This window comes from Musa acuminata, chromosome BXJ3-6 (assembly GCF_036884655.1).
Source record: "Musa acuminata AAA Group cultivar baxijiao chromosome BXJ3-6, Cavendish_Baxijiao_AAA, whole genome shotgun sequence".
Lineage (NCBI taxonomy): Eukaryota > Viridiplantae > Streptophyta > Magnoliopsida > Zingiberales > Musaceae > Musa > Musa acuminata.
Genome location: NC_088354.1, coordinates 37,624,022 through 37,649,882, shown reverse-complemented (window position 1 = coordinate 37,649,882; position 25,861 = coordinate 37,624,022). Strand labels below are relative to the sequence as shown.

The following is a 25,861-nucleotide window of genomic DNA, read 5'->3' as shown; positions in this document are numbered from 1 at the left end:
AAAATCTCAATTTATTCTAATTTTTTAAGATTTGAATTGATTTATAAGAGCTTAATAGATTTACCCTCACTAACTAACCGGAGTTTAAGTATTTTTCATCGTTGATGAATCAATTATCTCATAAAAAAAATTTACGACATATGCAAGATCATGAATTAAGTGAGAAACTCTAGTTTTTAGCTCATGCATCATTGCGATTATCAATTGTTCTTATTTGCTAAGTATGGACACACGGATCGCGTTCTCATGAACATGAGATTTGGTTGGCATTTTCTAGCTCGGTCAGATGCTGAAACATGAAAGCACTCACCAGGGAACAGCATGAGTGATACATGGCATGGAAGGTCAAAAAGGTGTACTGGCGGTAGATGAGCCCTCAATGCTCCATCCACCATGGAAGCTTTGTGAGAGGTCATGGGCATGGAAGGTCAAAAAGGAACTCTCCCTCCAATGGCTTTTTGTATCTCAACCACCATGAAGAAGCTGCTATCTAAAGCAAAACTGAGCCAATCATATCAACTCTACACAAATCATTCTGACCCAAAAGGTCATTATTTTTTGTCATTCAAACAAGTCTGCCTGCTTAGCACACATTCTTCATCTTGGACGAGTGTATCAAGGAGCGTAGTAAAAGGCAACAGGGAAGACTTTTCTTGAGCCAAAGGTGAGAAACCCTCGCATTGACCTGTGTGGGAGGGAGGGGCACCTTTCCAAAAGGAGGAGTAGAATGCCACCTAAAGGCAAGTCTCGCCACCCAAAGCGAGAAGAATTAACTACACAAAGCAGGAAGACTTGTACGTTCTAAGAAGCAAAAGGTGAGAGGGATGTGGTCGTACGTCTCTTCTCCTTGTCCGTTCAGAGCGTATGGAATCCGATGGAGGTGAGTTTGTCTCACCCAAGAAACATGAACTCACCAAAGACTGTGTCAAGCACGCCAGTAAAGATGGTAGAAAGGATACAATGCGAGGGAGGGATCAGTAGAATTCTACGTACCATGCTTTCCTCCTATATCCTGCTATTGGAATGTTAGATTGGGCTCAATCTCAAGTTTTTAGGATATTAATTTTGAATTAAAGGTCATTGTTTTATTAGCTAAAGATGGAACAACAAAGAAGGTGATTTATCTTATAATGTCTTTTATTATTAGCACATCATGGAGCAACTTTCTGCCTTTTTATTTTTCTCTTCCTTTTTTTTATTTTATTGTTGTTCCTTTCTCTATTGTGCATGTAGACAATATCCATGCTGTCGACATACTACATTAATGGATCAAGCCTTTGAAAAGACATGCAGCAAAATTAGGTAGATGAGAAAAGAATACTTTGGATCCCAACGAGGATCCCAAGAGTGCTGTTGATGAACCATGTGAGAGGAACAATGTGCAGTGGATCATACTGGTTGGTTACTTAAGAAGAAATTGGGGTTATGACCATGCCAAGAAAACAGGGAATACATACATGCTGAAGAATCCTCCCAAGTAGATAGAGGATTGCAGAGCTGGAGTCCTACCTCCCTCCTCCAGCTCTAAATCCATGGAGATTTCCTCAGGGTACACCATGTAGACAGAAAGTGTGCCTTGTTTCATGTGATGGACAATTTGAGTCTGATCTCTTATATGAGGTGAGTTGACATTACTTAGCAACCCCTCTCTCTCTCTCTCTCTCTCTCTCTCTCTCTCTCTCTCTCTCTCTTTGATCACTGATCCAAAAAAACACTTAGATGGTTAGTTAGTCTATAAGGAGTGATCCTTCACCTAGAGAATTGACCAACTCAAACACAAAAGCTACCTGCAAAGGATCTTAATACATTTGCCTACCTGACCTCTTTAAACAGAGTATACCCATCAGTGTAAATAGAAAGAAAAAAAAATGTGAGTCAGGATTGACATGAATTCGACACTTATAATTCATAATATCAAAATAGGAAGCTTGCTCCAAATCTATAGTGCTGTCGTAGGGATGGACTAAAGATCAACAGATTAAACCTTTCGGAACATATTAGTTCATTACATCAAAAGAAAATGAAGTACATAACGCTTATATATGGATTTGAATCTCAAAACTATTGCACTACCCAACCTAAATGTCTCAACAGAGATGATTAACCCAATAGGTTGAAGGAGGAGGTTTAAAAGATTTTGCCTGAAAGTGTAAAAATGTTGTACCAAAGAGAAATTTTACCTGTAAAAGACCTTTCATGCTTCAGGAAATATGAAGATAAGCAAAACCTGACACCTTATATAAAGCATTCAAAACAATGAAGTCAATTGATAAGAAAAGAAGAGTACTCTTGAGAGGCTTTGTAAGGTCGATTATTTTTGTTTGTAAACTGTATGAGACTTCCTAAGCAGGTCAACTTCTGCCTGATACAAGTTGTTCGATACAGCCAGATGTATACACCAATTTGACTGGCATTTTCTCCTACACAAGTTGACCTTTTCCTTTTGCGGAGGCAAGCTTACCGTCAATGCACCGCAGTATAAACTTCTGATGTATCACATACTTCCAAGAAAAATACCAACTTCCCATATATTTAACTTTAAGAAAAATTGTAATTCTATCGCCCAAGGCACAAAAGAAAACAATAAATAGAAGATGAAATTGGATAATTTTCCTTTCACCCTTTGTGTGTGTGGATGGATTAGGAAAGTCTCAAATTAAACTGGGTCGAGGATGTTTGGGGCATTGGAAATCCACATCAAGGATCTCAACCTGACTTCAATCTTTGCAACACAGCTGGTCTCTGGTACAATCAGCCGTCATGAATAACTGAGATACATGCATTCATTAGAGATGCAGAGGTCAGAAAAAGTCTACCATTAATATATATCCTGAACTGCCGATAAGGACAGAACAAGTCAAGCCATTAATATATCCTTTAGCCCCAGGAATTAGTGATGGAGATAGGAATCGGACAATCTCAGCTCCAAGTGGTGTTAGCTTAGAGAATGATGAATCTCGACACTTCCTGCAGATGCTTGGTTGGCTGCACGGTTGCTTCCAAAGTTCTTTCGATTTGATTCTCTTGCAATTCTTGAACCAAACTGGAAGAATTGAAAAGGAGACAGGACAGAAATTCATGTCAAAATAACAGCCAAAACAAAACTCTGAACCCTAAAGATACCCGTACTAAGTAAACAAAAAATTGGTGCTCAGCCTGAGCTAAGCTAGCAATAAAACCAGTCCTAGACCAAAAGGACCAACATGTCACACTCCTGACTCTCAACTAAACTTGATATTTATTAAACTGAATCAGGTGTTCAAACCATCATATTTAACTGGGAAAGACCAACTAATAGAAAGGGTGATTACTAATCGAGATAACAATGGCACCTGGATAGCCCGCTTTGGCATTTCAGCAGCTTGTTTTAATCCAAGCAACCATGAAACCTAAAAACAAGAAAAAGGAACCATATTCAACAGGCTCTCATATAATATATAGTTATGGAGAAATAAAAGTCATTCATTTATCCATCATACCACAAGGTCAAGATTACAAGACAATTCTGGAGAAATCTCCAACAAGTCAAGGAATAATACTGTTTGATTGAGGGACAAACCTCTCTAAGGATCTTCTTGTCACCTATTCCAGCTGGTTTATCAAGTTCGGCAATCTCCCATAGAGGGAAATCCAGTAAAGTTTTAATGACATCCTCATCAAGAAATGGGAATCTAGCCTGAAAAACAGAGCATAAGTGAGAACATGCAGTATGAGATCCATATTTATTGTTAAAAAGAACAATACCTCCTTGCCATGATCAGAAATGCATCGGTCATCTCTACCCATATTTCTTTTCCAAATTCTCTGCACATCTAATCTCATTTCCTCATGGAGTGAAACCCAACTGAAATGTGAAATAGAAGTCAGAAGTAGAAAGATGACCAAATGATTAGTACCAAATAGAAATGCAAGTACCAGTAAAATAACCTGTACAATCCATAAGTAATAGTAAAATAAAATTCTAGTTTCTCAACTAATGCAAGTAGCAAAATAATGCACATTATATTCCTCACTAGAGTTGCAAAAGGGAAAAAATCATTAATCATAAAAAAACATACCCTCCAAGCCTATACTTCGTCCTGTGCCTGCCATATCCTGCACATTGCTCATCAGCACCAGAACCAACTAAAAGAATCCGGGAAGTTGACTTATATCTATACCGCTGGTGGTTATTATGTAATTTACAAAGACCCCCATCAACCCAGCCATCACCACCAGCAGCCAACCACAATGCTATGCCAATGTTCAGATCCTGGAGCAAACCAACAGAGGGGTACTACAGATCAGGTTACTGCAACAATACCAAATTATATCACCAAAAAATCAATTTCTGACATGATTCATTATGGGACATTAAACATGAATACAGAAACTCCATAAGATGAATTTTACATGTCTTGCCCTCCACAATAGACCCTGCAAAACAGTGCCTAGAAAATAAATTCTTCGTCATAAACCTTATCTGCTATATCTATTCATTTAAAAGCATAAAATATTATTAAATTATGATATGCATTTGAGTAAAAGTTTAAATGATGCAGCAGCTATGTAATGATGATGAACCATGAAAGTATTTTAGATTAAAAGGAAATTGCCAATAGGGAAGGAATAATTATTCTTCTGCACAAGAAAGAGGAGACAGGAACCAGAAAGTAAATAATAGGATGGACATCTTTCACAACTTAATTTGTTTCAACGAATTTTGTTATGTTGAAAATTATCATTCAGCAACTCAGAAATTCCAAGCTACGTCCAACACAGGACTTTGGAAGAGCTTACCATATAGGTCTTTGCAGGTTGTATCAATGCTAACAAATGCTTTGCTTCCCATGCCAAATTGGATAAAACAGCATCAATCTCCACAAGCCGCCACCTGTTGCTCATAGATATTAATGATCAAAACAAGAACTAAATTAAATTTGTATTATCACCAAAGAAGATATTGTACATATTAGATCTAACACCATTCTCATCATACAAAAGGATCAGAAATAATACAAATGGAACATCCAAGAAATTATGACAATCTCTGCATGATATTCAGAATTTGTGCACATGCTCAAAGGCAATGTTGTGCTTGCATTTAAGGATAGTGCTAGTCTAGCATTTTTGTTCTTCCAAACATATTCTCTCTTCTTATCAGCTTAGTCAAAAAATGAACTACATCTGGCAAAAGATCCTAATGATATATCCAATTGTACCCAGAAGGACAACATGGCCTGGAAATTTTGAATTACTTATAACAGTTAATTAAGTTAAAAAAAAATGAGGTCCATGAACTGGCCATTTGGCAGACAGGTTAGGATAGCCAATGATCAAGCGCAAAGAAAGTGCTCATATAAAACTTGAGATGGAAAGGCCATATGTAAAACAAAATATGACAAGAGTTTAACAGGTGAAAAGAAGAAATGCTCTCTTACATTTCATGTTTATATTTTGAGCCACATTGACTAATTATTAAAAGGAAACATTGGCTCGGTGTTCCCTGTCACAAAGATGTCAACAAGCTGTAGTGTTAATAAACTTGGAAAGAATCAAAAACAAAAGAAGAAACAAAAATATATTTTCGCATTTTTCAGACTGGTTCCAGTATATAAGTATAGGCGGCTAAAATAAACCAAAAAAAACTTCTCATCCAATTTTTCCCTAAAATAAGTTTCTCATACAAGAAAACAATAGCAGCATAATTCACAGCAAAGACAATAACAAATAATATAATTTACAGCATTATGAAAGAAATCCAATCCATGAGTAGAAGCATGCATGGCATACACATTTATCCAGTGGAAAATGATAGTTTTAACAATAAGGCAAAGTGAAGAATTACCTTCTATGAGGAGCAACAGTTTGAAGTTCAGCTACCCCAGCTCTAGCAGAAACTCTGTCAGGAGCAAGTTGACCATCGAAACTAACATTTAGCAGATCAATTGTATCTGCAGAAGCAAATGACATCATTCACCATTGAATTTTACTGAAAAAAATATGAGAAACAACTTATTACAACCTCCTGCTTCAACTAATTATTCAGTTGTATAACAAGGAAAGATAAACATACAATAAAAGACAAGAAAAATCAATGAATACAAAGTAATTGACACTATCATCAACGCCATAATGTCATTTGCAATTGATCCCAGCTATTTGGATTTTTGAATAACCTTTCAGATAAAAGGAAAGACTCCTTTGTAGATACTTAGGATCATCCATGCAACTTTTGGTTTCTGACTGAGGACAATAAGCAAGAAAGAGATGGTTGTGACATGACATCAGTACAAGCTAATCCGGAGAATGAGTACAGACTAAAACAACATTTAGAAGATAAAACATCTATTTGAAAACACAGCAGATGACTGAAACCATGGATTAAAATCTCAATCTAGTACAGATATCAGCTGATATCCGGATGGGTATGATACAAGGAAAGATAATGTATCACCTACTCATTTCCACACCAATCTCCATAAGCGAATCAATAGTGTTCCATAGCTAACCATGATCTAGGTAACATGGCTGCAGACTAGTGGACCTCTTGGTATATTACGAAATGACAAGTTTTGGCTAAGGTATTGAATTTCCCAAGTACATCATTGGCATAATGACAAAATCTGATTAATGGGATATAGCATAATATGTATCCTCCTAAAGCAAGTTTTAAATGAACTTACATTTGGAATCGATGCATTGATCTAATATTGCTGCAAGTATCATAGAATCCAGCCCACCAGAAAAGAGAATAGCTATAGGAGAGTGATCATCCATTTCGTCTTCATGTCGAGGTGTCTGCAAGTACACATTAACATAACATATCCAATAGTTATCAGTAACAGACATAATAACAGATAAAAATTATAAAGAAATTCACAATATGTAGATGATGTGCTTTAAAGTCTTCATGCAGGGTTGTGGTTCTCAAATATCCACATAATCACCAAGTAAGATACAGGTTCTACAAGCCACGCAGAAGACCGACTTGAAGTGGAGACTTCTCACAAAGAAAAAATCAGACAAATCCCCATAATTAGGTTAAATACAGATGATCGGTGCCTAAAAAGAGCCATCCAGCAACACTGAAGGATCACTAATGACTAGTATTATTCAGGTTTAGGATCACAATAACCTGTAACTGAATAATCCAAGTTCTTTTTTAGATATCTAATGTTCTTATATTTAACGAAAGAAAGATTCATAAACTATCAGAAAAACTCAGCAAGAAGACATACCAGCATAGAGTATAGAATAAAAACTTAGGGATGATATTCCACAGCTTATAACAGTAAAACTAATGTTTGCAAGTTTCCAAAAGATAGGCCAGACAAATTATGAAAGGCAAATGCAAACCTAAAGAAACAGAACCAAACCACTGCACAAAAAAAAAGAATATTGATATAAATACAACTTCAAGAATCCATACCTGAAAGATCCTGCTCACAGTACGCCGCATCACAGATTCTTTTAGTGCATTGAGGACCTTCACTGCTGGCCGAGCATCTCCTGTGTCATCAGCAACGAAGTTCAGGAAACCTCCTGTTGAGAAATAGGTGCTTCAAATGGCACAATACCCAGTTTTCCATTAATTGACCTGGGATATGATTATGAATATCTGATCCGTGCTCTTCCAGTTCCATTCTTGCAACTGCCTTGTGCACTCCCTTGGGAGAATTTGAAGACAAAGCAAGTTGATCTCTTTGAAGTTGAAGATCGTTAGAAAAGAATGGATCTACTTTTGGATCCAAACATGTTCTTTCCCATTCAACTAGCCTATTTAACAAAGGATCAGTCCATTTGTGTTTTCTGATCTCACCAACCAGTTTTTGCTTTACAAGCTGCTCACTTGCATTAGGAGCCTTTAGGCAAAGGCTGTATATCCCACAAGGAAGCTCCTCCCAGTAACAAATGTTACTACTTGAACATTCAACTTCAGTATCTACCCAGGATCAATGCAATTTGTGTTAAAAACTACACTAGTTATAGATAAATGCTGATGCACACCCATCAACACAGATTAGAAATTCAATAAAAATTTGGAACAAAGAAGATATCAGTGTATTCAATGTTTATGTCAAGTCTTCACTTCAACTAATACATTATAAGTATATCCTCCTGCTTAAGAAAATTTGCCTCCATACACATAATATAAATCCATAAATTTATTTTATAGATGTTATATATACCAGAAATTTTCCCAATAGTTAAAGCTGGTGATACAGAAGAAAGAACAAATCTTGCATCACCCATTGTTGGCCAATGAACAAGAAGGCTCCGTCTTCCAAATGCATCTCGACCAAACCACAAGGTTCCCGATTTTTTCTGAGAGTTGAACATATGACAACATCGGACATTTGATAATTACAACATGAAGCATCCAAATATATTGTGTCCATAGAATAAAAGTAAAACAATTCACTGAGGTACCTGCCAATATATTAGGGCCCATGGCCCCTTTATTTTTGAAATAATTTCAGGAATGAACTGTGCCCCAAGTTTAGTGCAATAGCAAACATTTCCATTTTCGTTGCCATTGCAGTAGCAACAACTTTCCAATACATGCAAAAGAGTTTCAGCATCATTCTTATCATCACTAACATGAATTCCACCAAATATTTCACCTACACAAGAAAAAAGTTTGCAATGATGACCCAATACAGAAAGCTAAGAAAAAGCTAACATAGAAAACTTAAAAGAGCTCACAAGAAACAATACATGAAAAGTGTAGCTTTGGTTGGATTCACAGTGCATGAAGCCTTCTGTTTGTAAATAAAATGTAATCCTGATGAGGATAGAAAACTCATAAGTTATTGCTGAAAGAAAATTCTCTGGATGGAATGGTAGGACTTAGATGCAGATTCCAATAGAGGACACTATATTGATAAATGTGGAAGTATGACATTAATCAATTGTCATAGTCACAGTTATTTGGTACTCCTAAGTTTCTAACTAACATGTTAAACCTCAACTAATGGTGGGATATCATATGACAACCATAGCTACCACTAATGTGATGATCCCTTGCTACTTTTACAAGCATGAAGTATCTATCAACAAGCGAAGCCAATCAGCAGAGATACTTATTAAGTAGGACGGATTTAAGAGAAGCCAACTGAGAATTTTAGCTAACAATAATAATCTTGTACGTTGTTTGCCTCCAGAATTTAAACTTCAAAAGGAAAAAATGGTTTTCAGTTTTCTAAAAAATACAAGCCATTCATAAATTTTTCATGAATTTGCTGGAAAAATCCTAGTCCCCAGGTCATTCTCATTGCAAACTAGGTCACTCTCGTCATATATTTCCTAAAAAACTAGAACAACCTCAAACTGCATGACGATTTAGTTTCATAGAGATTAGAGTATAAGATATCTAACTATCAAGTAAGGATAAGATAAATCACCATTATAAACAAGAATATTTCCAGAAGAATCCACCAATGGCTGAAAAATAGGACTTGCACCCCTAAGCTGCAATGTTGCACCAAGAAAATATAGTTCTGCGATCCATCTGTTTATGATATTATCTTGTACATTGGCAACTTTGAATATTGAACTGATGTTATTGTTCGCATTTTCCTCATAACATATATGTAAATCTTCCTCTGTATATTCTTTATCATCTGAAAGATCAAAGTACTTCCCAGTTAAAATATGATTGGCAGATGCCTAACATATTGATAGCATGTGGAAAAGGTAACACTCAAACAGAATGTTCATTGTCGATTTGTTCCAAATAAGACATTACCATCTTTCCCAACAGAGTCTGTCTGTTTTAACTGAACAAAAACCTTTCTAACACCAAGGCTATCAGGACCTCTTCTTCCAATAGCATCTTTGAGATCGCCCACTACTAGAGCTGGCTGACAAAAATGCAAAAACTAAGACAGTTGTAATTGATCATCTAGAGGGCACAATTAACTTATTGCCATGAACATTTAAAGTAAAAAAAAAAATTCTGATATCAACCTATGGCATTTTTCTGAAAAAAGCTACCAAACTTGATTTATAAGACAACAGAATGTTAAACATTTGAAGTCATCAATTCTGAATTCTTTATGACATCATCCTAGCTTGGCATTTTTAACAAAGATGGCAACCTTGATTTAGGAAACAAAAGAATGTTGAGCAAGCAATGAATGCCAGGACTAAGTAGATGCTGAATGTTTCCTCACAGTCTAAATTAAAATAAACCCATAAAATTGTAAACCTCGAACCAACTCATTGTAATATGAAAAACAATGCATCTCAATTATCTGAAAGTCAATTGATATTTGATAAGCCAACATTGTCTTCATGCCATTTCTAACTGTACTTCTTTGACTAGCAATTATAAGTATTCCGCGTGAGGTCAACTATATCAATCAATTCCCTCCAACACCCCTAATTGCTTTTGATCAAACTGAATGGTATCACTCTTAAATCACCACAACTCACCAAAATGTTCAATTGCCTTCAACTCCCCATACAAACCACTCCAATCTGATTTCAAATTCCACTCCATAAAATTGCTCCTAAGTATACAATTTTCTCTTGTATTATTCTAAGTTGGTGATACAGATTGAATATGAATTTTTAATGTTTCTTGCTCTACCTTTTCTTGCGTCACACCAATCATCCATTAAAACCTCCTGATCACATCTAAGGTGATAATAGTCACATGATATGACTGGGGAAAAGAGCGTAAGACAAGGGCAAATTGCCAAGGTGCATAATAAGCCACGCTAATCCTATGCACACTAGCACATTCTGAAGGGTGGCCATGGTTAAATTTGGCATGCATTAGCAGAAAGTGTGGACGAGATACATGCAACTTTTACTGTGCCATAATTTCTCTAGAATCGTAGAAGAACTGTAATATTTGGTTCTTCTGTCATTATTACTATGAACAAAGTTGTTTAAGATTGCTCAATAATTTTTCACTTAACACATGCTGCTAAAAGGTAAACAAAAGATGTAAAAGACCTGCCTGCATACACAAGGTCTACTCATGTATGCTTTTATTCATCACGCTTTATGTATTTTATTACCATACTACAGTTTCTTCAACTACAACAAAGAATACAAGGAAACGAATCCATAGTTCTCGGAATAATTACTTTCGGGGGTGAGAAGAAAGAATCATATGATTTCTAATAAACCCCAAATAACATCATAAAACCAATCAAGATTGGAACTTTGAGATATACATATAAAGAGAAGGCCTTCCACATACCGCCTAATCGAATTCATGAAAATATATCTTCGCACAGCCGAGACAAGTTTGATGGAAAAACGTAAAAGAGGCCAGATTCAGAGGAAGAGAAAAATGGATTTCATGAGAGAAAGAGAAGGGGTAGTTCTTCACCTCTTCCGCGTCGGTCGATGGAGGTCCGTCGGATTCCCTATACAGATCACAACCCACGACATCAACTCCCGAAAGAATGAGAGCAATTCCGCACATCCTCTGCAGTGTGAATCCCTTGCGAGACAGAAGAATCGTGCCCGCTCCTAGCCGGTTGGCTCGCTTCGTCGTTCCGAACCCTGTGAGTGCTCAAAAACCCTAAAAAGAGAGCCAATGCAAAGACGAGAGTAACCCCACGACGGCGCACGCCGACATAGTCCCATTGTGTAGTCGAGACCGGATACGTGACTAACGGCCCGAAATAACGAGGCAGTCTACTCGTCTCCGACTCTGTTAAAAAATCAACCGAATAAAATACTCATAAAAGCATATGTTTAATTAAATTATATTTTTGGTATTTTTATCTATAAATTTCCTTCTAATTTATTTTTATCGGATTGTATACTTATATTAAAAAAATTACTCAACAATTTTTTTTATAAATCTTAATTTTTATCATTTTATTTTATTTTTTATTCTGAAAGATCACTACTGTTTAATAAATCAATTCGAATCAACTCTCATCTTCCTTTTTCTTTTTCTTCTTCTTCTCACCATCCTCATTTTCTAATCAAGCCCGAGCCTCGAGCTCAAGCCCAAGAAGGTGGAATATAAAGGAGAGCACTCGAGTAATTTGATTTTTCTATCGTCGCTTAGAATAAAATGTGACGCGTCATGCATTCCTGGAAACCCTAACATTCCCTCGCGTCGTCGTCGCTTTATCGTGTGCGGACGCTCGCCCTTACACGGACCTCGACCATGGAGAATGCCATGGCCAGGACCGTGAAGGACGTCTCGCCCCATGAGTTCGTGAAGTCCTACTCCGCTCACCTCAAGAGATCCGGCAAGGTCCAATCCATCTTCTCATTTTTCTCGTACTCTCTTTATCCAATATAAGGTCGTATCCTTTTTATTATATCTGATTATTCATGTAGGGTTTAGATTCGAGTTGCTGTTGCCCTCGATTCATGTGTAGTCTAAACCGGTAGAACTGTTAGCTCTGCTACTTGGGAGTTTTAGTCGTAAGCTTCGTTTATTCTTCCATCGTGGTCAATGCTTCGTGGGTTTTGACTACATGAATGGGTAGAAGATTATCCTTTTCTCTGAGTATAAGCGAGGCGGAGAGGACGACCAACAAATGGGTAGAATGGTTATTTAAAAAAGGGAGCGATACTTTGAAAATTTTCAAAGTAAGAACACATTCTCAAAATTTATTAAAAATATTTTTTTTAAGAATTCACCATATATTAAATAGGGTATACGAAGCTTAGATGGTATTCGATGATGAGAAAACACAAACCTTCTCAACAAAAATATATTAATTATTATATTATAAAAGAAAGTTTCTTAAAAATCTAATTTTTACTAGATAAATAATTATGAAGGAAAATATCCAGTCGATGGTAAGATAGAGAGAGATCCCTCTCTCTAAAATCAAGTAGAGCAATGGTGTCGAGAAGTGGCTCGTGCGTGGCCGCCGGCCCGAACCCTCTTCACCACCGAGCTCGGAGTATGTTCTCAGTTCGAGCAGTAGTGCCTGCTTCGTGCGTCCTCTCCTCTTTCCTTCGCGTCACAATCCAAATTGCAACCGGAAAAGAATCACAAATGGAGGATGCTTTAGTTTCTACGTTATTTAGGTTACAACATTTCAGTGATCTGTGAGTTCTTCATAGTTTTTCTCGTTGCTCTGTGTATGGAGTTCTTCTGGCTTGGTTTATGTGAAATCTTGCGTTCTCCTCGTGTCGTACGAGTACTGCGCGAGGCTCACAAACAAAGAAGATAACAAGGAAGTATGTTACACATTCTCTACGACACTTCCAAGTTGAAACATCCTCGCGTCAAAACAGGAAGCTCCTGTTCTTAATGGCTACTCTCACAAACATGTGCCTGAAGACATCCAAACCCTATCAAATGGAACCACGATTTGCATCAAGCAGAAGATATTCTAATTTAGACAGAACACTTCAATCATTGTCCATGTCAGAGAGATCAGGAAACACTGTTGCAGAACTAATTTGTGTGCCTTTCAGTTGCAAAGAGGTATAGAAAGCACCAAAAAGAGTCACCAAGCACAGCCATGCATGATGCATGCTTCTCTGCTTAGTCCCCTTCTCATACAGCTCACTTGGCCTGAGGTACATTACAGGAAGTTTATAGACAGATCTATTTTTATCAATAAAGAAATTGAGTGATCAGAATATGAAGTTGCTTTTCAGATCATAAACAAAAACCCAATTACAGCATAAAAGATCACAAATCTCTGAGCTGTATCATCGACCATGTAAAAGATTTACAACTTGTTCTTGAAGTATCATCAGAGAAACAGTGACATTAAGAAAAAGCATAATCCCATACCAACCAAATATTTCACAAGATAGACAATGTAATTGATAGTTCTTAACCGATCATTACAACATTTAAAGAAAAGATCTTTAACACTTACAAAAGATTTGAAACTATTTATTTATATCTAGAATATCGATCTAGTGATGGTGTACGAGACCTATCTACCACATGTTGAAATCTCCTCCAATAAATTTATACATTTGAGAGCCCAAAACCTCATTCAACAAATTTTTATCACTAAAATATTGGTATTATGATGGTGTATAAGACCTAATTACCAAACGTTGACGGTTTAAATCCTCATCCGATCAATTTGTAAAACATATGAGCCAATTAAATATCTTGAGTTTTGATGGAGACCGATCTACGGATCAAATCCTGTCTTCATCACTTAACCTTTGGGAAACAGAAATTTTCTTGCAATTATATAATTCAACTATCCTTTCAACTAAGGCAACAAGTTAAAGCTGATATTATTTTATCCAGTTTTTCTCCCTTACTTGCTAGAGGGGCGATTAAATCTATCAATTCCTTGAAGCTAAATGCATTATTATTTATGCCTATATTGAGCCTGGCCTCTTCCTCTCCTCCCAAGTCTTCCTTCAGGTTCAGATTTTCTGATCGTCTTCGAAAGTTCCAGACTCCTCAGAATCCCATTCATCAGAAAATATGCTCAAGGTAACTAATTCTAAATTTTTCATAACCATTTGACTCAGGAATATTAGTCATATCTATCCAGTTGATGTTACACACAAATTCCTAAATTTACCTGATTAATCAATGGTTTAAATCTAACCAAAATGGTTTGTGCCATTAACATGCTGAAATGGTATACACAACTGGTATGGTACGGTATGGTCCAAGGTCTGTGATAATTGACACAAGCTAAAATGATATACAAAAGAGTGTCCCATGCACACCCTCAACATGAAGTGTCCTCGCCAATGTTGTGCCAGACACAACAAGAAATCTAAACTTGCTCTATATTTCCCATGACAAAAGGATTTAACCAAGTTTTATTTCTATAACTTCATGTAGTATAAAATGAATCGACTCCAAACTGCCGACAATTTTGTGAACCAGACAGGTGCTGCTACCAAATATATGAATAACTAAAAACCACACAACCTGGTGAGAGTTCTATAAAGCAAACCATTGTACAGTTTTCCACAGTGAAAGTTGATAAAGTGTATACAAAATAACCACAATAAATGTCCCTCCACATTTAGTACAGCAAGAGCCAGAGAATTAACCATACAAATTCAGAGATATTGCTGCAATATAACCATTAAAGCAACCATATCAACAATTATGAAGTTGTCTTGCATTTCCACTTTGGTAAATAAACCAGATTAGAGCATCTTTCAAAAGAAGAGACGACAAGCTTAAGTTACTTTGTTTTTACAATCAAGTAAATTGTGCATGCTAAAGGTTGCAGGATAAGTTATATTATCGATGATCATCAACCATTCAACTGTGGGATGCAGGCGATTCATATCTGACCAATGCATTTCCAAAGAACAAGTTTGAGATGTTAAAATGTTTACAAGATTCAGAAGTAGATAATCCTTTGTTTCACAATGTTGGACTTACAAGATTTACCAGTGTATGCATTGAAGTTCTAAGTTTGGGCATGTGATGATCTTTAACACAATAACATACTTACAGCCACCATGATGCTGCCTTGAAGCTAGAAAACCAAAGGAAACCAGCTCAATTTCCCAAAGCGTGTAGTTCAAAAGCTCTCCCGTTCACTGGTGAATCACTGAAACAACATGCGGGACATTGTGCTCGTCAAAAGGAAGGAATACATACTCTGACGAGAACTCCTCTGCGATCTCTCCTGCGAGCTCTCCATGTAGTGCCTTACAGTACATGTACAACACTGCACCTGTCACCATCCAACACAGCAACAACACTGCCGTGATTCCCGACCCAAACACAGTCCTGGCGACCACCGGCACCACCTCACGCCATCCCCCCTCGGGCCTTCCCGACTTAACCAAGCTGAAGCCCGACAGCGTGAGTCCAATTGCGGTCGCAAAGAAGAGATGGAGGCAGAGAGAAGCCAATCTCATCCCTTTTATTAGATCAACACTCCGCCGGAGCGGCGCAAAACCCCAACACGACTCCAAAGTTGCGATGACACCGGCAAGCGACCAATTGAGTTGGAGAATAATGAGGCTAAGGATGGCGACGGCGACGAAGAGCAAGTAGGCGGAGGAGGAAAAGGAAGGGGGTAGGCGGAGAACGGCGAGGGCTTTGAGGGAAAGGATGAGAAGGGAGGCGAGGAGGAGGGCGAGGGCGGTGAGGGGGAGCAGAGCCGCGGCGAGGGTGAGGAGGAGGCGAGCGAGGGGGGCAGGGAGGGATCGGAGGGCCGGCAGGAGCTTGACAGGGCGGCCATAGAAGCCGCGGTGGACGCTGCTGGAGACGGCGGCGGAGGCGGAAAGGAGGAGCAGGAGGGCAGCGGAGGAGTAAAGGGCGACGACGCCGGGGGCTGAGGGGCGGCGGTGGTGGTGGTGGAAGCGGAGGAGGGCAGGGGAGGGGGAGGAGGAGAAGGAGATGGCGGCGGCGGCGGAGGGGAAGAGAATGGAGGGGGCGGCGACGAGCAGAGACGAGAGAGGGAGGAGGAAGAGGACGGAGAGGGCAAGGAAGTGGCGGGTGTGGGCGGCGACGACGCGCCTGGACTCCGAGATGACGCCGGCAAGCATGTCCGGCCACGCCGACGTTACGGCTCGGGCCATCACTTGCCTGTGGGGCTATCACTACTTGCAGAGAAGGGAAAAGGGGCAGATAAGAAAGAGGCAAGAAGGGAGTTGGTGAGGAAGAAACGCAAGCATGGGCTTCGAGAAAGGAATAACTCACACCCTCATCGCGTACCGTTCGGGGTTCCGTTCATGTGACCGATGCATGAACTGGGGCCCACCAGTCCTCTGGCATAGTAGTCACTTTCTCGTGGAAGGGTTTATTATTTTTGGTGACTTTTAGGATAAAGTCTTGAGTTACTATCGAAGTTGTCCTTTATGAACCAAATGTGTAAAGCACATTTGTATTCAGTTATAATCTATTTATATAAATTTATAATAATTTTTATAGAGACATCAAAAATATTATAATTATATTCAAGGACAGTGTATATGTCCGATTTAATTGACATAGAAATTAAGTTTTTATTTTTTTTCTTATTTCTAAATCAATAAAAATATTTATTTGAAGCTCTATTAGGGTGATAAGATAGTTTATTTAATATTTTGAATCACCATTCATCAGTTACAATATTTTTTTTTATAGGTCTACATGGAGATATATATATATATATATATATATATATATATATATATATATATATATATATAATTCTGTTCCAAAACAAGAAGAATATATTTGAAATTTCAATGATGTAATAAGATTAATAACTAATATTTACAATAATTCTAATTAATTAAGATTGAATTATAGTGTTGTTGATAGTGTTCCTGTGTTTTTAGTTCAATAACAAAAAATATTATAATCTTTTTCAAAAAAACACTATAAAGAATTCAGTTGAATCAACAACATTATAACCCTATTCAAAAATATTATAAATGATCTAATTTAATTGGGTTTCGATTGAAAACTCAATCGAAATTAGAGTTTTTCTTGTTATATTCATGAAGTAGAGATTCTCTTTGAGTATCTTGGAAAAGCTTTCGAGAAAAATTCAAAACTTATTATTTAGCTTAATCACTAAATTATTATTTTTATTATAATCATTTTTTAGAAAATAATGGTATTATTTTTATTATTTATTTTTAGATGAATTCTCCATAAAATTCCATGATCATATGTCTTATGTAATTGGAACTTGATAATGTGATTTTTTTTATATGTTTTGATATATATATGTCTTTTACCTTATATCCTTGTAGTTATTAATGTGTTATCCTCTTTTGATTAAGTTTTTCTGGGTTTTTGATGAAATTAGTGATGTCTACATTAGATGTTGTTGGTACGTATAATGTATGATAACAATATTGAATGAATACTAGTTGGATATAGCAGTAGCCAAGTTGATGATTAAATGCCTCAATTGATCTTTCGTTGGTCATATGGTTTTTTATTAACTTTAATTTTATTAAGTAGCCTATTTTTGATATATAATAATATCTAATCCAAATTAGATTTTCTATAAGTATTTTGAGATAGGAAGAAATTCTAAAAAACCTTGGAAGAGTACGCGAGTTGAAGAAAATTGAAATCATGTTACACTAGGAGTTATAAAATGAAAGTTCATGAATAGCTTTTTATTATAGATGTTAGTAGTAAAACCAAAAGTTCTTTATTAATATTAGTTTTTATTATGAAGTTCTATAAAGAGAATCAGCTTAATTTGTCTAAATTAAATAGAGATTATAAAGAACAATATAATAGTTCCTTCATTGTTAATCAATTTGTTAATATGTTATTCAACTATGATGTGGATTTGAAGCCAACTGAATTTTTATTTTATATTTATCTAAGACAAGTGTCATGAAATGTTGACCCTTGATTGAGGATGCAACAAAACTTACAAAAAATATAATGGGACGTTAAGTGCTTCATTTGACACCTAAGTTAAATATTAAGTTTTTTAGAGCCGAATCATTATACTTAAAAGATGTGTGTTGATGTGGATTACAATTACTTTTGATCCTAATAAAATCATGTCATATCAAATCTAATGAACATACGATGGTTGTGACATGGTTTATATGTTTGGAGACGACTCTATGTTAGTCATATCAAAATGGACACGTGGATTCTATGTTAGTCATATCAAAATGTTAGACATGTGGTGTTGAGTTATCAACTATATTGTCAAAAACTCGTTAATTTTACCGTGTAGTACTTATATTTGTCTTTTTCACAAAGGGTTAGTCTCCCCGAAACTTCTTATAATTCCTTACAACCTACAATAGGAAAAATAGGTTAGAGAAAATATTTCACTCGGGATCAATAAACAAGTATTTTAGCAAATACTTTATAGTCAATGTAAATTACAAACATAGACTTCACCTGAATAATCATACAACAAAGGGTATAAGATGATATACTACAGACTGAAATCCTCATAAATGTGACATAACTAAAGCTAACCAAAATGAGATTATTAAGCCTACAACTAGCCCTCTACTTGCTATGCAAAGCATAAACAAAATCAAAATGTATGAATATATATAAGCATCATATTAAACACACTATTTATAACTTTATTCGTATCATTCTCTCTCATTTATTCCTTCGACATCCTAGTTGAAACCTTTTGTAGACGTTACTTCTTCTCGTCTTTGCTGAGTCTTCAATCTTCTACTTCAGCTACAACGAGTCTTTTAGCTCCCAACTGCTCTCGACATTGTTGTTAAGAAGTCGTACTTTGATCTGTCATACTGCTTCAACTCACCAATAACGCTAACTCTAGTGTGTGGTCGGCTGAGTTGTGCTAATCCTTGTTAGTTCCTATAAATTCTTTAAATAAAGGAAAAGACCTTCTTTGTTATGTGCCAATCTCTTAAACGCCTTATGTCGCTTGAATTAGGTGGATACCTGCTGAAGCTTTAACGAGCATCGCCTCGTAGACTTTGAAGTTTTTGGGTCCTTCCTTCGTAAAACTTATCCATCATCTTCTTCCACTTAATTGTCGCTTCCAAGTAGGTTCGTATCATTTTCGCTTTCGATCGACATTCTATTGGGAAATGAAGTGAATAGTATACTCCCGGTAGTACCAATCACCATTGGTGAAGATTTGACAACTATTGTCTTCCATTAAGTTTTTTCGAAAAACCTGTGTAGAGCTCCTTTACTAGATAAATAAGAGAATTGGGGTACTCGATTTCGCCTATTCTTTTAAGAGTTGAGAAGACAAAGGTTACTCGACTTCGCCCGTCTCCTCAAGGGTTGTACTCCATGCATCGAGTTGGTTACTAACATTTGCTTACTCTTTGCTCATAATTTTGAAGCACTCGAAGTGTTTGCACTCATTGCATTGAGTTAGTTATTATGATTCACCTTCTCATTGTCATTAAACTTCTAGAATACAAGAAGTTCTCACCCTAATTTAGGACAACTCTCTAATAGTTTTGGTCGCTTTTAAGAATATATCATTTTCTCTATCATCTTTGTCACTTACTCCTTTGAGTAATTAAGGAACAGTACTGCGTACTGCCTACTTCGTTCCTTAGTCAAGCACTCTTGCATCGATTCGAAGTCCTCCACTTTTGACTATCTTGATGCAAAGCTCATTGACACCAATCTTATAAAGTTTCTTGGCCTCTACCCTTCAGCCTTGTCTCGGTACTTGGAGTTTGTCTTTGTATTCTCCACCTCCTCAGCCCCTTTCATGACCAACACTCTCCCTCAATGAGAGTAAGGGATCGATGACTCCACAAAAGTCTCATCTCTATGGTACCATGTCGTTGTTATGCCCATGGCACCACTATCCATTACCTCTGCGACATTTTGACACTCCTTCGAATCTACCTCTACTCTAACGAACTCTTGGTTTTGGGTAGCTAAGTCCCTCTAGATTTGTCGTAGTTTCCTCATCCCCTTTTGACCACCTACCTCAACACCTCTATATTCTCTAAGCAATTCCCCTTGATCGATGGAAAGACAAACTGTAATTCCTATGCATGGTCTACGATATCATGTTGTAGGGCTCGTGTCAATTTTATTTTCCTTAATTTCCTTGTAGCAACGTTCGCTTACTCGGCCTTATTCTTTGACTTATTGGACTCTCTTAAGTATGAGCTCTAGAGCAGTTTAACTCTCTAACCGCTCCGATCATACCTTTGTATGATTAAGTCCCCCCATGGGACTCACAAGTACTTACACTCGAAGTTCCCCCTCGGTGATACATAGCCTCCATATGCTAATGACTAAGGTTTTCATCCGATGCAATATTTGATGCATGCATGGAAGACCTGCCTCTGCGGTACTATGACATTCACCACTTGAATCCATTGCCCTTCTTACCATTAGATTGTTCATCGAAGTGGAGCTTCCAATTACTCCTGATCATACTATTATATGACCTAGTCCCTTGTGAGCCTTGTCCCGTGTGTATCATATTGACTCAAATTGTTCCACCACAATGCACTGTACCATGTCACCTCCGTAATATTTTCATTACATTATGATCACTATAGGATGAACTTGGACTACGATCTCTCCATGAGTGACATCTACCAACATATCGCAGGGCCTCTACCACATCCAATTATGCTCACTTATTTGACAATCAACCTTTGTCCACCTGCTCTCAGGTCACACCTAGATGAAGCATAACTCTAAGATAGTCCGTCGCCTAGCAGCTCTCAAAATCCACCGACTTTGATAAAATTAGTGCACCAATATTTAAATCTTAGGCCTCTAGCCTACCAGCACAATCTCCGCTGTGTACCGCTTCTTTCATGGCAAATCGAATAGTAGCACTATAGCATATTCTTCAAGAGTACATATCTCCATGTCCTCTTGTCTCGTGCTAATATATTCTAAATCCAGCTTCATCTATGCAAGTTGAGTAATCTTTGTTCCTTCATCAAATTTTTTACCAAGATAATGTGCATGTGCCTCGAAGCTTCGATCATCGTTGGTACCATGCAAGATGAGTTTGCTCCATCAAAATAAGGGACACATAAAATAATATGATCTTGCTTTTGCCTTTGCAAAAGTTTATGTCCTTGACCTATATTCAAGGAAAGCTTTGTTCTTCTACTCTAAGTTTCGTCTATGTCGACTTCTTTCATGCAGCTTGAGCACTTCACCAAGTTAATTTGCTCCTCAATTTTTATTGAGTCGATGGTGGCCCTTATGCCTACCATTTCATAGGTTAGCTCTCCATTAAGTTTGATCTTCAAATCGATAATGTCTAAAATGATCATTTTTATCATTATATATATTTTTGAATATCTCGTCAATAAAGTCAAGTTATTGAAGTAAATATAATTAATCTTATATATATATATATATATATATATATATATATATATATATATATATATATATATTGAATCCAAGGACTGAAATACTACGATGGTCTAACTAAGGTCTAATTAGTCCTGTGCTTGCCAGCCGCGTTAACAGAACCTTTATCCCTTCCGTCCCGCCCCACACACATACCGTTGCCTACCATGGAAGCACCTTTCTCCTTCACCCTCTTCCTTGTGCTAATCCTCTTGCTCCATTTCCTTTTCTCCACGAAGAAGAAGAACAACAAGAGGAATTTACCGCCAAGCCCTCCTTCCCTCCCCTTCATAGGCCACCTGCATCTCTGCAGGAAGCCCCTGCACCGCTGCCTTGCCCGCCTCACCGCCCTGCACGGCCCTGTACTGCTCCTCCGCTTCGGCGCACGTCCCGTCCTCGTCGTCGCCTCCCCAGCCGCTGCCGACGAGTGCTTCACCACCCACGACATCACCTTCGCCAACCGCCCCAGCCTCCCCTCCAGGAAGTACCTTTCGTACAAAAACAACGACACCCTCGTCTTCGCCAGCTATGGCCCCTACTGGCGTAACCTCCGCCGCATCGCCACCGTCGAGGTTCTCTCCTCACACCGCCTCCGGTCCTCGTCCGACGCTCGCGCCCACGAGGTGCGCTCCATGGCCCGGGAACTGCTTCGGGCGTGCGACGCCCCGGCCGATGGGTTGGCCAAGGTGGAGCTCAAGTCGAGGTTGTTCAAGCTTGCGATGAACGTCCTGATGCGGACGATCGCGGGGAAGAGGTACTCCGGGGAGGAGGGAGTGGTGTCGGAAGAGTCGAAGAGGTTTATGGTCACGGTGGAGGAAATATTAGCGTTGATCGGCGCGTCCAACGTCGGTGACTTCATTCCGCTGCTTTGGTGGGTCGATTACGGTGGAGTCAGGCGAAAGTTGAGGAGACTGCACAGGGTCAGGGACGAGTTCCTGCAGCAACTAATCGATGAGCTCAGGACCAGGGGCAGCGAGGAGAGTCCAACCACTGAGGCTAAAGAGGAGAAGACGACGATGAGTGATCTCCTCTCGTTGCAGAAGACGGATCCTGAGAACTATTCAGATCAGATCATCAAATCACTTATTGCAGTGGGTTCTTCTAAATCTGAGCTTCTGCTTTGTCTATTTGATGATCGTGGGATGCTGATTCTTACCGTTTCAATGTTCTCCGAAGAGCTTATTATCAGCTGGAACGGATGCGACGGCCAATACAATCGAATGGGCGATGTCGCTTCGGCTAAACCATCCAAATGCAATGGACAAAACGCGAGCCGAGATTGACGCACGCGTTGGCAACGGGCGCTTGCTCGACGAGTCCGACCTGCCTAGCCTTCCCTACCTCCACTGCGTCGTCGCCGAGACGCTCCGGATGTACCCGGCAGGCCCTCTCCTGGTACCGCACGAGTCGTCCGACGAGTGCGTCGTCGGCGGCTTCCACGTCCCGCGGGGCACGATCCTGTTGGTGAACGCCTATGCCATGCACCGGGACCCCAAGACGTGGGACGAACCGGCGAGGTTCATGCCGGAGAGGTTCGAGGGTGGGAAGGGAGAAGGGAAGTGGATGGCGCCGTTCGGCATGGGGAGGAGGAAGTGTCCCGGGGAAGGGCTGGCGGCGAGAATGGTGGGGCTGGTGCTGGGAACGTTGATCCAGTGCTTCGAGTGGGGCAGAGTCGGCGACAATGAGGTGGACATGGCCGAAGGGTCGGGCCTCTCACTGCCCAAAGCTGTCGCTCTTGAAGCGACGTGTCATCCACGCCCAAGCTTGGCTCATCTCCTCTCGGAGCTTTAGGTCAGCTTTGTGTCATCTAAGTCGCAGGATAAGCACTAGCTTGGCACTTGATCCCATGGTTGAGCCACAGATGATAAAGAAGACAAAGCAGAAAGCAGCATGCATGACACAGGCTAGCTAGCTAGCTCTGTGGCTGTGAGTTGCTATGTAACATATATATCTTTTACCATCAATACAAAATTGCTCGACAAATAATATTGGTGCTTTTACATATTTATTGCCTGAATATATATATATATATATATATATATATATATACTTCGTGACAGCCGACAGAAAGTTCCAAGCAATCAATTCTCCGTGGTCCAAAGCAGAGCATAGAAAAGCAGAGCAACAAATCCACTCGGTGAACCAACACCTTTAAAATCTACACGTTATGAGGTTTATAGAGATGACAGTATTATCTATATCGATTACGGTGGCCACGAGGAAAAATCTCATGTTCTCTCCATGCAGACACGAACAAGTGAAGCATAGACCAAGGAATAACGTGGATCATAGCGCATGTATGACCACGCAATTTGTTTAAAGCTGCAAGGATAAAAAAAGGGAAAACAGTGGATGACTATTAGGAGACGAGACAGAGCCCTATATGATGTTGAGCCCATCATTAGTTCTACATGTTCATGGCCTTCTTACCAACATGGATTTCGTGGCCAACGATTTCATGGTAATAGTTGGTCAATTTTCTCGAAGAAAATGTATTATTATACACAAACAACACGAACACAATGACAACCGCCATAGCTATTATGTACCAAATCCCAAAAGGTCATACCCGCAATCATTTTTGCTTCAACAGTCTCCTACCACACGGTTTGTCAACGATGATGTCGATGAGACCATGACTGCTACCGCGTTATTGCATAACAACGCACTCTTTACCGGTATCAAATGCAGTGAGAACAGTTTCATGCATTTGATCCCTTATAATAACCATATTGATCTACGACAGCGTCATATAGAGGATCCTAAACCACCTATAGACTCAAGAGATATCATATGAGATGATACATGTCAGTCTGATAGAAGATATGTAGACCATCTTAAACCAGATATTTATATTAAATGATTCTTTTTTACTTGATACGAGGTCCGTAATGGTTGGAACAGTCAAAATTCGATCATAATCGATTTGTACCATCAAATTTTGACCAATATCGATCAAGGCCCAAAATTGATTTGATTCAAACATTTGAACCTTTCAACCAATAAAAGAGGTTTTAAACTCTTTCTACCCTTAAGTGTCTCCTCTTTCACTCTCTTTAACTTATCTATTCTCTCAATCTCTTTAACTTATCTATTCTCTCATTTGTACTCTTTTAAAGTTCACAAAGCTACAATTTATGGATTGATTCAAGCTTGGGAGGCTAATTAGGAAGGATTGATACTTAAGTTTGTGAAAAAACTCTCTAATCAAATGTTTTTTCTTAATTTTTTATAAATTTTGAGATGATTAAGCCTATTTTATATTCTCAATTACTAATATGTTGTTTGAGGCCTTGTATGATCATTGAATAATATTAATTAGGAGATAATTAAGACCTTTAATACTATAATTAGTAAATATAATATTATTATTTTTCCTAAATTAGACGCATATGAGTCAAATCTTTATATTTCATGGATATTAGGGTGATTTATATATTTATGATAGTAGAATATATTTAATTAAAATTTTAATATTTGATTAGTGATTTTAATGATGATTTAATCAAAATTTACCCCATAATTCAATATTTTTAATGTCTATTATGGTGTTGATCATATGATAGGTAGATAGCAATCAGATAATGCTAGCATGTCTATTATGTGGTGAGGAGTTGTAGACCATGCATTAAGTGTCCCAATTGAAAGATTAGGGTATCGACTATATAGTTGGTATCAGCCATGTCATCATTCTCCTAGCAAAATTAAGGATCTTGATAAATTACGATTATATTCTAAAAATAATTATTATAAATATTAAAAAAAGAGTCAGAATTATTGTATATTACAAAAAGATTTATTTTGCATGAAAAATTAGACTTAATTAATTTCATGGTAACTTTCAGTAGTTATATATTAATGTCAGTTCATTCGTAAAGTAGTTATATATTAAACCAATAGTTCACTAATACTTTGATTTCAAGCGATACGAATTTTAAATATAGTTATAATGTTTTTATTTAATTATAAAAAATATAACTACGTTAAAAAAAATTGTAACTTACTATTCACACGCTCGTTTAATTTTTTTCCATGTAATCTAGGAATTTGGAATGAAATGGACATAAAGTTAATGATGCTCATTCACTCATAAACAAACAAATCCAAATATTTTAACATAAATAACCATGCATACAATTGTAAGGGTCACATAAAAAGCCAAAAGGGATT

At 38.0% G+C, this 25,861-nt stretch overlaps 3 protein-coding genes across 4 annotated transcripts; 1 reads left to right on the top strand and 2 right to left on the bottom strand.

Moving 5' to 3' along the window:
* Positions 1-2,583: 2,583 nt before the first annotated feature.
* Positions 2,584-11,593, bottom strand: LOC135640069 (uncharacterized). Of its 2 annotated transcripts, none has more exons than XM_065154189.1 (15): positions 11,330-11,593; positions 9,731-9,863; positions 9,387-9,605; positions 8,413-8,606; positions 8,172-8,307; positions 7,580-7,924; positions 7,412-7,491; positions 6,666-6,780; positions 5,828-5,933; positions 4,780-4,873; positions 4,059-4,252; positions 3,745-3,844; positions 3,560-3,676; positions 3,333-3,389; positions 2,584-3,043 (listed from the first exon to the last, which is right to left on the bottom strand). In XM_065154189.1, the coding sequence occupies exons 1-15, from the start codon at positions 11,423-11,425 to the stop codon at positions 2,936-2,938; spliced, it is 2,094 nt and encodes a 697-aa protein (XP_065010261.1). In that variant the 5' UTR covers positions 11,426-11,593; the 3' UTR covers positions 2,584-2,935. The 2 variants fall into 2 exon arrangements, with proteins under 2 accessions (XP_065010261.1, XP_065010262.1); XM_065154190.1 differs by having other exon boundaries at positions 9,731-9,845.
* Positions 11,594-15,193: 3,600 nt separating this feature from the next.
* LOC103989516 (uncharacterized) lies at positions 15,194-16,570 on the bottom strand. Its single transcript, XM_018827729.2, has one exon. The coding sequence runs from the start codon at positions 16,453-16,455 to the stop codon at positions 15,463-15,465; it is 993 nt and encodes a 330-aa protein (XP_018683274.2). The 5' UTR covers positions 16,456-16,570; the 3' UTR covers positions 15,194-15,462.
* Positions 16,571-21,774: 5,204 nt separating this feature from the next.
* On the top strand, positions 21,775-23,691 carry LOC135639369 (cytochrome P450 81Q32-like). The gene is made up of 2 exons (XM_065153100.1): positions 21,775-22,782; positions 22,868-23,691. The coding sequence occupies exons 1-2, from the start codon at positions 21,859-21,861 to the stop codon at positions 23,480-23,482; spliced, it is 1,539 nt and encodes a 512-aa protein (XP_065009172.1). The 5' UTR covers positions 21,775-21,858; the 3' UTR covers positions 23,483-23,691.
* Positions 23,692-25,861: the final 2,170 nt, after the last annotated feature.